The sequence below is a fragment of the Rhipicephalus sanguineus genome, chromosome 6 (assembly GCF_013339695.2).
Source record: "Rhipicephalus sanguineus isolate Rsan-2018 chromosome 6, BIME_Rsan_1.4, whole genome shotgun sequence".
Taxonomy (NCBI): domain Eukaryota; kingdom Metazoa; phylum Arthropoda; class Arachnida; order Ixodida; family Ixodidae; genus Rhipicephalus; species Rhipicephalus sanguineus.
This window is the reverse complement of record NC_051181.1, coordinates 125,681,804-125,694,353: the sequence shown is the minus strand read 5'-3', so window position 1 is coordinate 125,694,353 and position 12,550 is coordinate 125,681,804. Positions and strand designations below refer to the sequence as shown.

At 47.4% G+C, this 12,550-nt stretch overlaps 1 protein-coding gene across 1 annotated transcript in view; it reads right to left on the bottom strand.

Moving 5' to 3' along the window:
* The window catches only part of LOC119396358 (protein prickle), a 463,939-nt gene that overhangs the window by 224,481 nt on the left and 226,908 nt on the right, over positions 1-12,550 (bottom strand). The window contains exon 2 of the mRNA XM_037663552.2: positions 10,490-10,569. Coding sequence (XP_037519480.1) covers positions 10,490-10,551 — 62 coding nt within the window. The 5' untranslated portion in view covers positions 10,552-10,569. The remainder of the gene's footprint in view (positions 1-10,489; positions 10,570-12,550) is intronic.

Here is a 12,550-nt window from a genome sequence, read left to right as displayed (position 1 = left end):
TGTTTCTCGAATCCTGACGTAAAATCCTCTTCAGAAATGACCCATATATGAGATATGGGAAATGTCTTCTTCCAAATGGCGACGTTATAGCTGACATTTTGCGTCACGATATCTCGCACGAGCACGTGACGAGAAGCTCATTCCGCGTCGTGACCTCACGGTGCCGTACGAACCGAGACTGGCTGTTCTTAAAAATAGGTCGCAATTAATTTTTCAGGGCGCACTCACGCTTAAATTTTCTAGGCTCTTGAGGGTTTGGCGTTTCATTCAACGCAAAAATATGACGTCTGAAACTTTTCGTGTGAGTACGCCTTTGAGACTAACACGATTACACGCACTGCTTACCTGTTCAGTGCAGCTTATTTCTATACACGCTGGGTTATACAGGTCAGCCTGGCTCATACGCATATACCTGAGTTCACGACTCTAGCTCCGCAAGCTGCACGCCCCTGACAGGGGCAGGAGGCATGCCCCTGCCTTTCGATGCGGCTTCGCTACCGATTAGGCGGCCCACCGCGAAAAGCCCGGCTTTGTTTTACTTATTTTTCGAGACGGGCCTACATGCACCTGTCCCTTTCCATCACGCTGGATAGGGAAAAGGCCACGCCTGTTAGGCACGCATTTTACTAAAGCAGGCCAATGAATTACGCCGGCCGAGTTCAGGATGCGAAGACGACCACGCTGCCGCTGCTGCCCGTGTTTCAACCATAACGGCTAAATATACAAACAACACAGAAGTTCCTATAGAAAGATGGAGGCTCGGGGCGATGAGAGAGCGTTGAATAATAATAATTGTCGGGGTTTTACCTCCCAAAACCACGATATGATTATCAGAGACGCCGTAGTGGAGGGCTCCGGAAATTTCGACCACTTGGGGTTCTTTAACGTGCGCCTAAATCTAAAAGGAAAAATACGTTCTTTGTGCGCAAAACGTTTCAGAAAAGAAGTCAGATAGGACAGAGAGCACTATCCTATAGACAGTGCGCTCTGTCCTATCTGACTTCTTTTCTGAAACGTTTCGCGCACAAAGAACGTATTTTGCTTTTAGAATGCAGTACCAACCAGCCCAAGTGGCCACCCTGTTGCGCCTAAATCTAGTATACGCGAGCCTCAGCATTTCGCCTCCATCGAAATGCGACCGCCGCGGCCGGGATTCGATCCCGCGACCTGCAACCACTGGACCACCGTGGCGGGTGAGCAATCGTTGAACACAGAATGTTGCTGGAGCCAAGGATTCCACAACAGAAGCGGACGAATACAGGCCATCGTGTCAAAACGTTGGCTCTGTGGCGACAGTCCCTGTTCAACGGCTTCGCATTACAGTAGCAGCGTTTCTTTTTATTATTATTGAAATATCACACCACTTACTAAAAGCCACGTCCACAGTTATATCCACGAGGCAGCTAACGAAATTTCCGCGAACGAAATCTCTGTTTGTATTGTACGGTTCACATTCGCGTGTATCCGTCTCTGCATGGTATACCTTCTTTTATGATCAACCATATATGATGTGCTGATACGATAATCTGTCCTTCCGACGTCCTTGTAACGTGAAGAAGAGGAAAAAAAGCGTATCGCGATGACGGTAGGCTTTAAACTGGTCCTCATATACCCGGGGACAAATCTCTACGCTCTAAATTTGCATATAGAGTAGATCGAGCAACTGCTTCTGTCAGTTCTGTCACCACGCATGAAATGGCTGCATATTTACGCATACGCAGAAGCTTCCATATCTGTAGAGGCTCCGGTCTATGCACCGTGCGGCGTATATTAACGCGCATTCGCCTTACGCTGCGTTTATGCGTGCACCGCACCTATCGCATACGTCGTTTGTATGCTAGCTTATTCTTTACAGCAACTGAGTGGGCCTCATAGAGAAACATGCAGATTTGTGGAGCTGAAGAAACCATTCAGCAGTTATTGATCACTTGCGTACACAATGGAAAACGTCGTCGCTCTATACAGACGAGATAAACTGATAAGATTAAGACTAAACTGGCTGTGTACCGGCAGGTTTCATTCGACTAAAATTATGGGAACATGAACACATCCATCGCAACGGTGAAATTACTTATCACGTTACCACGGAGGTCACATAGAAACTATTTATTCGCTACACTATTCTTGTTTTCTTTCTAGTTAAACAGCACCCTCCCCCACGTAAGGGTAACAAACCATACTGGTGCCTGGTCGACCTCAATACACCTGTTCTCTTCTTGCTGCCTCTCTATTATAAGTACGAACGTTTACTAGTGTAGTTACGTCAAATGCACGCACTTATGAATCAATAAATCAATAATGAACCAATCATGCAAATGAAGCAACATAGCGTGCACTCACTTTAAGCACGTCTACGCTGCTAAGAACGATGCCACGGGTTCGACTCCCGTGTACAACGGACTCATTTGAATGGGAACTTCAAACAGAAACGCACGTCAGTGCGCGTGAGCTCGTTAGAAAAACGCATAAACGTAGAATTGAGGGGGGAAAAACTAAATGATCGAGAACCAAGGTTGTTTCCTACGAGCAATTGAGTCTGCGAAAGGCTAAATTTACTGACAGCTTATTCGTTAGAAGACGGGAGGAAAGAAAAACTAATAGAATGGTATCGTAACTTTAACAATAGTTCCAAGGAACGACAGCCCGTATTCTCAAAGAATTGTATTGCGCTAGAATTGTTCTTAGGCAAAAATTCCACCCAATCCTTATGTTGGAGATAACATAAGCGAACGTGGCTGTAAGCTACTGGTGCTTACAAACGAAAATCTCTGTGGATTATAGGCTCGACAACTTTCGTAAAACCGGTAAAAGCTGCTTTTCTTTTTCGTGTACTGGCACTGAAATTCGTTGATGTTCCTACGCAACGCCCCTAAGCTTCTTTAAATTGCCGCTGCTACAGAAGTTGATCGTGAGCACCTGCACTATCAGGCGCCCAAGGCGCAGCACAAATGCCGAGTATATAGAAAGAAATTTCAGTTCAAAGCTTTTAATCCTGCTTGCAGCACGGAGGGCTGACTTCAGAGAAGCTAAGGAGGCCGCAGCGAAGTGATAGCATACATATGGAGAAAAAAAGGAAAGAAAAGGAAAAGCTTATTAGAAAGAATTGAGGTATTAGTGAGTGCACACTGCAAGAAGTCCTTTCATCGACTAAGGCAAGTAATACCTGACACTCAGGGCTAAACCGATTTACGAATTGCCTGTGAAAATCAGAATGCAAGATAAAAAGAAAATAAAAAAAGCTTGGAGGACGCTCGAGCTTCGCCTTCAAGGTAGCTTAATCGGGCCCAGTGCGAATCGTCTTCTCAATTGATAGTCCACGACTTCGGTTCTCGGTGCATACCTCAACCATGCCGTAAGGAAACGAACAACTGTGCGCGTAACACTGGCCGTTTCAAAGTATCCTGGAATGCCTACGGCAAGTACAGAATTGTTAACTGGCCACTACGCCATAATTATTCCTTTTGCGAATCAGCGAAGGGCCCACTACGCATCCTTAAGGCAACATGCGATCCTACGCAGCTGTTCACTTTTGTTGGTGCATTTGCTGATGATGATGATTAAATATGTATCAGTGTTTTGTAATAGGTGGGCCTTTAGAACACCCACTCGTTCCGCAATTCACATGTTTTGACGCCTGGCGCGATTCTACGCGTCTGCCATGCAATATTATATGCGTTAACGAGACTCCTTCCACCACATGACTTTCATATAGTGTTTTTTTTTTCGAAGCAGTTTCAAAAAATAGCGCAGCCCTGTGGTAGAACGCCTGCTTGCCACGCAGACCGCCTGGCTTCGATTCTCACTCGAACCCGAAGATTTTTATTATTTATTTTATTTGCTTCTTTGTCGATTTTCGGTCACGGACAAGATGATGATTTTTCGCTCACAATAAAACGACGCCGACACCGACGCCGGAATTTCTTCGAAACGAGCTCTCTGACGCTATCGCGTTAAAAACATTGCGAATACGGTAGAGAAGCAGTAGAAATCGGTATGCCCAACTAAAAGCAGTGATAGGGAGGTAATACAGCAGTGTTAAGCAAGTGCATAATGTGTGGTGTGGGATTGAGGGGGGGGGGGGGGTAATGTTGATTAGATATGAAACGAAGGCTTTTCTACATTCACCAGATATGACACGAAGGTGAAACGAGATGACGATATTTGCTGTTACTATGGTATAGCGCAAGGAAACGGGACACAAGAAAGGCGCATACGCAGGGCTACTTGTCTCCTGTTTCTTTGCGCTACCATAGTAATAAAAAAAAATATACCATACGAACCATCCCGGCGCTTTGCTACTTTAATCGAGATGAGATGAGATGGTATGGGATGAAGCCAACGTATAAAAACCCTGTGGCCACACGCGTGCGCAGGATTCCCCATCAGGGGGAAGTGAACGTTCATCGCAGCCCCCACCCTTAGCGCACGCCTATGCCTGTGGCACTGCACGCTGATTTGTCCGGTACCTGATCCGCAGCCGAAAAACGTGATGCGAGTCCACAAATTCGAGGACAAGGACGCGACAAGCTCGATAACAGCCCAACATTGCGGAAAACACGTGGAGTTACACGGGCAATGACATCAAGAAAGCGTTTGTGTGTGTTGTTGGAGCACAGGCCTCCAACAACACACACGGGCCGGTCATGCTGACTCAGGAGCGCTGCTTATACGCGTATACACACAAAGCGCGCGAAACAAATTGCGCGAGCCACGTCGGATGACGGCGATCATTTAGCAGAGTATAAGGCGCCAGAGGCGAGCAGCGCTGCCGGCATTCTTCACAGACGGGACCACCACCGGCGGCTGCCTTTCGTACAGCGAAGATCGAGGAGCCAGAAAGGGATAAAGAAGAAGAATAAAAACAAGAACAAGAACAAGCCCGGTAATGTAAACGCCGGAACTTCGGTGCATAGAACTGAAAAATGGAGCCGCTGCCCACTAGAGAGAAGTGCGAACAAAAGAAGTGTGCGCGAACGGGAGGAAGAAGAGGAAGGCTATAGGAAATAAAGTTTGCCGAGCCGAACGCGCGCGCGCCTATTGGAGGACTCCGTTGGCGTGGCATTAATCAGACCCGTGACAGCAATAAGGAGATATTCGGGTTCAGGGGCCGGTATTCGCAAACCTCCTCTTCTCCCCCTTCTTTCTTTCTTATAGCTCTACGCTCGACAGCGTTAAAGGGTCCCGTTGCGGCTATACGTTTAAGCCGCGGACCGAGCTATCACACGGCGTTCTTTATAGAGTCAACGGGCGCCACCGAAAGTGATATACCGCGCGCATAAAAAGAGCGGCCTTCCCGTGATTTGAGTGACCGCAGACAAAGCGGTTCTTGCGGTACGGCTTTTCACGCGTCGACGTGCGCTTTGTTGTAAAGTGAACTATTACGGAATGAATGAAGGCATAGACATTTCGTGTTCGTCGTACGTCATGCACTGGCTGTGAACTTTCGCGCGCAGTAGGTGTATGTATTTGAAGCTCTTTTGACTAGTTCTTAGTATACATAGTGCAACCTTATTGTCTTTTCCATGGAGATTATTAACAGGACTTGACTTCAAAAAAACGTTATGTCCTACAGGACGCCCTTAGCGCCTTATAGCGTTAATTATATGATCTCATCATAGCGGGCTCTCTATAGCGGGTTGCCCAACCCTCAAGCGAACTGCCGTTGCCTTCTCTGGCCAGCCATTTTCTTAGTGCAACTTATGTTGTTGCTTTGACGTTCCTGTTGTTGCCGGCTCTGCTCATATCCTAAATGGCCTGCTAAACGTTAAAGGGGCACTAAAGTGCAACAATGAATCGGTTTAGATTGATAAATTGTACTCCGAGAACTCTGATGTCGTTAATTTCACTATCATAGGTGTATTAATAGAGGGGAAAATGGAGATCGAAGTTTAATTTTTAAATTTCGCGCCGTAATCACCGCACGTGACGTCACAGATCTCAAAGTGTATTTTGCGTATTTTGGCGACATTGGCTCAACGAAATTTCCTGAAACTTGATATGTTAGGTCTATGGCCCCCTCGGAGGACAATGTACTTCATTTTTACTGATTAGGAACTGCGCAGGACTTAGTCAAAATCGATGATGTCACGACATTTGGTGCGAAAATTTCAAGGTGGCGTCGCCACCCGCATTTGTTTTTTTGCACGTTTTCTCGCTTACTAAGCGTATTCTCGCGGCGAGCGTGGTGATTTTGCAATTGTGAAAGAGTAACTTGCAAATATGAGAAATATTGCTTTTCTCTTCAGTGTCCCTTTAACAATTCGTCTAATTCTCAGCTATATATGGAATACTACATTGTTTGATATTTAAGTTGAAGAGAAGTCGGAAAGCTTACACAGCGTCGCCACATTACCATCATCGAGACAGGGTCAGAATAATGGGAAAGGAAATGAAGAGGATCATTTGTTACGGTCCCCGCCTGCAATCACCTTTTACCGAATGACAAAGATTAAACAAAACTTACTACGAAAAAAAAAACAAAAAAAAACAGAAGGACATTCAACTCGCTCGCGATCGTCCTGTCCTTCCTGGCAATGATAATCAAATTACGGCCGGCAAGGACAGCGAAATGGCAGAGTAATTACCCCCGCACTGGACCGCGGCTTCGCTCGCGACCTGGCTCTCTTAATGATCATGGCCGAAGAAAAAAGGCGTGCACGGTAACGACCATTCCGCCGCGCAGAACACCGCGATTCCAAGTCTTACGATGACTTGATTCTCTTGACGCGTTCTTCTCTCTGTCTGTCTCTCGCTTTCTCATCTATCTATCGCTTTGTCATCTATCTATCTATCTATCTATCTATCTATCTATCTATCTATCTATCTATCTATCTATCTATCTATCGAAAAAAGGATAATGGATCAAGGGCTCGTTTCTTTGTTGGACACAGCCTAATGAGACCAACATAATAATAACTGCTGGGGTTTAACGTCCCAAAACCACGATATGATTATGAGACACGCCTGTAGTGGAGGGCTCCGGAAATTTCAACCACCTGGGGTCATTCGACGTGGATCCAAATCTAAGCACACGGGCCTCTAGCAAAAGCCTGCATGGAAATGCGACCGCCACGGTCAGGATTCGATCCCGCGACCTTCGGGATCAGCAGTCGAGTACCATAACCACTAGACCACCGTGGCGGGTGGCTACTCGTAACCACGACGGCAAGTGTGGAACTCTTTTTTTGTCAGCTGGCGTCACATAGCACGTGATCTTTTTTTTTTTCTCTACGAACTCATAGTTCACCAATAAATTTTCTCATCTCTCTGTAGCATGCGAACGTGCCACCGTGCAGACTAAATAAAAACAGAACAAATTCTGGTTAACTTGCGTAGTTAATTCCTAGTTGCTTCCCAAGACTCGTAGTTAATTCCTATTCGCTTCTGAAGAACGCCTTTCCCTTCTAGACGACTGCGCAGTCGCAATGCAGTTTGCTATCGCAATCGCATCGGCCGCCTCTCGCTCTCTAGCAGCCCCAGCTATATGCGTGGTTCGACGTCTGGAACACTTTACGGGTGATAATTCAACGCTTACCCTCCGGCTCTCTCCTGTCAAACTTGGAAACACATAAGCACAAGCAAGTTCCAGACTCTCATCAGAACAGAAAAAAGAAACAATTCGGAACAGCAAACAGAAGAGGCAACCATCGAAATTCCTTTAAGCATCTCGCCAGCACCGTGATTCGAGAGGTAAAAACAAATACTTCCAATAGGATTTCTGTACGGCGAAGAAGGGAAAGAAATCGATGAAAAAGAAATTTTAAATAAGAACAAGGAGGCACTGGAGAACGGAGTCATTAGGGTAATGCGTGTAATGGCCCGCTTCCATATCGCGCTCCCCCTTCGTGTGCCTTCCCTTTCTCCTTTCTTTTTCTTTCCCTCTCTCCCAAAAAGCCCTGAAGGCAGCAGTATGGTATAGCAGTAGCAGCAGCAGCCAGCACTTTGCGAGAAGCCAGAAAGTCTTCTTCAACTCGCCGTTCCTGGCATTTCCTTTTTCTTCTTCTTCTTCGTCGGCGTGCGGTGAAAACTGCTGCGGTCTGCAGCAGCGACGGCCCTTCCTCCTGCAGCTCTCGGCAAATGAGTACAGCGTTGCAAAAGCTGAGACGCGCAAAAAAGGCCCGAGCGAGCTCGCCATATTAAGGAAAGTGCGCCCGGCGCATTCCTCGGCAAGTTTTGCAGGCATCGCGTTAGACCAGTGTGTGTGTTACAATATAGAGCAAGCACGTCTGGTATGTACTGTGAGTTTCGCAGACAACAAGCTTGAAGTGCTGCCGATGCCCGTATCAGTTTAAAGCTGTCATGCGATCCCTTGGTAGCGTGTCAGCTTAGGCGCTGTGCGTGTGCGTGTGTGTTCGTCCAACGTTCACCTACGAAAGAAAACCAGAAAATAAAGCAAAAAAAGAAAGAAAATCGAATGACGCTGCTGGCTTCGTCAAGTCGATGACGTACATGAATCTGGTACGACCTCACTAAATATTTTAGCCAAGGTTTCTTGCCCGTAGACATTCGTGGGTGAAAAACTAAGCCTAAACATCTGTGACAAAATATTCTCCAATTTCGTTGGGCGCAATAAAAAAAAATATAGAAGGAGATGCTTCTAAGTTTGGAAGACTTAACACAGACAGCAAGTCTTCCTGGTCAGCCTTGGCCGGCTCCAAACTCGAGACCCAGCCAAGGACAGTTGCCAGGAACGAGGTCGCGTCCGGAGCTCAAGGTCTTCTGGACTAAGGACGCCTCTCCGAAGCGACATTCTCAAATATAGAAGTTTATTAAGGCGAAAGCCTTAGATGCAACATCAAACGCGAAAAGTGACCGTCGGCGTCACTCTACGACGTCATCGTGACGTCACAGAATTATGTCATCACATGACATTGCCGCTTGGTCAGACGTGGGCCGATCCCGGAGGCACTGCAAAAGCACGTAAGGAGCAGAAAGCTTCCAAGGCCTCCGATCTCAGAGGCGATGCAAAACACGTCGTGTGCAGAAAACTATCGGGGATGAGGGAGTGGGGGGAGGAATCGATACAATCAACTGAGGAGGAAAAAAAAATGCTTTCGCCTTCGAGTAGTCTTAGGCAAATGCATAAGGAACCATTTCATCCTCTCTCTCTCTCTCTCTCTCTCTCTCTCTATGTATGTTGATGCAGAAGGAAAGCTTAATTGTCTTCAGACCGGCGGCCCGTGCAGCGAGGTGTGAGCTGGTGCAAATTCCTCTGCCGCTAAGCTTTCTGAAGCGCTGCACGCAACTAAACATACGGAGACGACGCGTGTAATGGCGAGGTGCGTGCGCGCTGGGCGCTTCGGGACTTTCCACGAGCGGTCTCTGCCGCATGGTTTGAAGCGCGGGGGCGGCATGGCCGAGTATATTAGCTAAATTACGCGACGACCTCGAGACTGCGCAGGACACACCACGTCATTTCTTCGCAGCTCTCCGCGACCACGCGCTCTTTTTTATTACTTGTTTCTTTTCCCCCTTCTAAACCTCTCGCTCAGCCGCAAGCGACTCTCCCGCTCGCCCTTCGCAAGCACTTTTATGGTTTTACGATAAAAAAGAAAGAGTCTCTTAATTTCAGCACCAGAGCGACACTCGTGGAAGTCCTCTCGAAGCACTTGAAATGGCGCCGCAGGCGGGACTGCACACCCTTGACTTTCCAGTTTGTTGTTGTTATTGTTTCCTTCTTACTTTTCAACGTTATTTCTTTGAATTCGTTCTGACTCGAAGTTCATGCGGAGGCGCTTCGCGTGCTTGCACGAAGAAGAGGAAATGCCTGAGAACGCGTGGCGGAATCCGAGAAAGTGGGCGCGAGTGAAGAGCCTCGCAAAACGTACGAGAAGGCACGATGAACGTTGCGTTCGGAGAACGAACACGTGTCGCCGGCTGTTTCGGTCAGCGCGTTAGTTCGCAACTTTACAACTGTCGTGTAATTATTAATATCTTTTTTTTTGTCAGATAACAGAGGTACCGACTCTCGAAGACATCATTTCCTTCTGAGTAAGCCTCCAATATATATTTCCTCGTCCATTACAAGCACAGTATCGAGGGGGGGTCGACGCTCAACCACTTAACCAGCGCTGAGAATTGTGTATATATCGTGGTCGAAGGCATCATGAAAGAGTCACACAAACAACACGCAATTCGCACCATCTTGTACCTGGCTATATATGCTGTCCAAGATTGGCGGGACATATCAAGGTATGAGCCGTCTGCTTATCCCTGTCAAGATGGTAAGCACGCGGCCACGCTCAGCAGATCAAAAGTACACAGTTCCCGCCGGAGCCACGCAGCCCCCTCCCCCCCTCCACCTGCTCTCATCATCGGAACCCTCCACAGGCCTTTCGCGCGATAGGAAGGCGGCGGGGGCGGTTACTCTCCGCTTGAGTCGCGGATCAAGCGAAGACGAAACGCGCGGGCTGTACGCTGTAGCCTTCTTTCTTCTGTAGCGAGAAGCAAAAGAAGCATGCATCTTAATGAGTGTACAAATCACGCTTACCTCCAGAAATGCGGCGCGTATCCGCTGCATTGACCGACGCACTTCTGGCAAGGTCCGTCCATGGTTCTCCGGCGGTCAGCCTGAAATACGTGAAAGCAGTCGTTGAAGCAAACGACACGGTACGCACGAGCAATATTTAAGCACCGACACTCAACTTCATTTCACTTATAATATTATCCACAAATTAAAAAAGAAAAAAAATCGAATGGAGACGAACTACGCGGACCATGACGCAACGTCCGTGTTCCACGACCCCTGTGCTCTGTTCGATTTTAATGTCATACACTAAGTCAGTGAAGCTCCGACTTATGTAACCCAAAGCTGCGCGTTGCTGAATGCGCATTCCGAAATGACGTCAGTTAAACGACAACGTCGATCTCCGCTAAAGTACCCAATAGACTTCGAGGTAAGTCCAAACTGAAGTTGTGCAACAGACGTCAGGGTATATAGAGTTCTGGTAAGTACTGTATACTTCAGGGTAAATCGTAGTACGAGTTGCCACAGGATATTCTATATCAAAGCTAACAGGAACAGATCTGATAAAGTACAACAGCTATGTCTCGCCATTGTGTTATAGGGCAACAGTACAGAGCGCATACACGCACACAGCCAAAGCAATTGCCTGCACGTTTATTATAGTAACTAGTAAGGTGTATCTCGATTACCGTTGCCTTTGTTTGCTAAAAATTAATCCACAGTCCCGTGTCGCACAATAATATCGTTGTGACACATAACACCCTGAAATTAATTTTCACTAGAGTTTTCCAACATGCCTGCTTCAGTGGTACAGTGGTTATACGGTGCTCGACTGCTGATCCGAACGTCGCGGGTACGATCCCGGCCGCTGCGGTCGCATTTCGATAAACCCGAAATACTATAGAGTCTACTGTGCGATCTCAGCGCACGTTAAGGATACCCAGATGGTCGAAATTTCCACAGCATTCCACTACGGCGTGCCTCGTAATCATGTCGAAGATTTGCACGTAAAACCCAGTTTTCGTTGAGTTTTGCAATACGATTGCTTTTTGTTTTTTTATGTTGCTTTTTTTTTTCAACCCACAACAATAAACGTTTGAGACTAAAGACGACCAAGTGTTACGGTGCGCCCTGCGCACCCACGTACACGGACAATAATGGACGCGAGAAAGGTTTCTCGATCAAAATGACAGCCGGCCTTCGCGCGACGACGCGTTATACTGCTCAGAGACTGATAAGAAAGCGCAGACGCGTCAACGCTTTTGATTAGATTGCCCTTCCATCGCAATACCCGTTCAGCTTTGTGCAACCGTAGCGCACGCCCATTGCGTTTCTATTGCTCCTCGCTTCGAAAGGCGCAATGAGGCTACACAGGACGACTGCCCCTTTCCACTCCCTCCACCCACGCCCACACACGAAACGACCCATAAATCGGAACACGAAATGAAAGGAAGATCAATTTTCGTTGCTTCCTCTTTTCTTCTTTCCCAACGAAGTGTACAGCTGGAAGCGCGTTCTTTTACGACAGTCTTTCGCGGAAGATTCGCCAACATGGCAAAAGAAAGAAATAAAGAAAAAGATGGTGTAAGCACTGAAAAAGACGAGAGGAAAGTCCGCGTTATTTGACCAATCTTGGGCGCGTCAGCGCGAAGACGACCTTTCGTTCCGCCGAAGAGACGAACACATTGCAGAGAAAAACAAAACAAACAGATTAAAAAACGAATCAAGTACAACAAGAGGTATTAGAAGAGAGAGAGGCGAACGCGTAATCTTGGCCGGCCCAAAGAAGAAAATGGAAAGGGGGCGGGCGTAAGCACAGCGTTTGTTCAGCCCTGAGAAACAAGAAGAGAGCGACGGGGGCATGGGGTGGTGTAACGGTGAACGACAACGCGCGGACAATAATCGCGCCGTGATTGCAATTCGCGGATTGGTCTCTTCCCCGCTTCCCCTTAACCCTCCTCCACTATCACTCTCGCCCCCACCCGCCGTTCCTCCATCTCCTGCCCTTCTCCAATCCAAGCCTTTTCCTTCTTGCCGACATTCAGCTTGTTAGGCCTTACTATTCTTTTCGTCGTATGTCTCCCT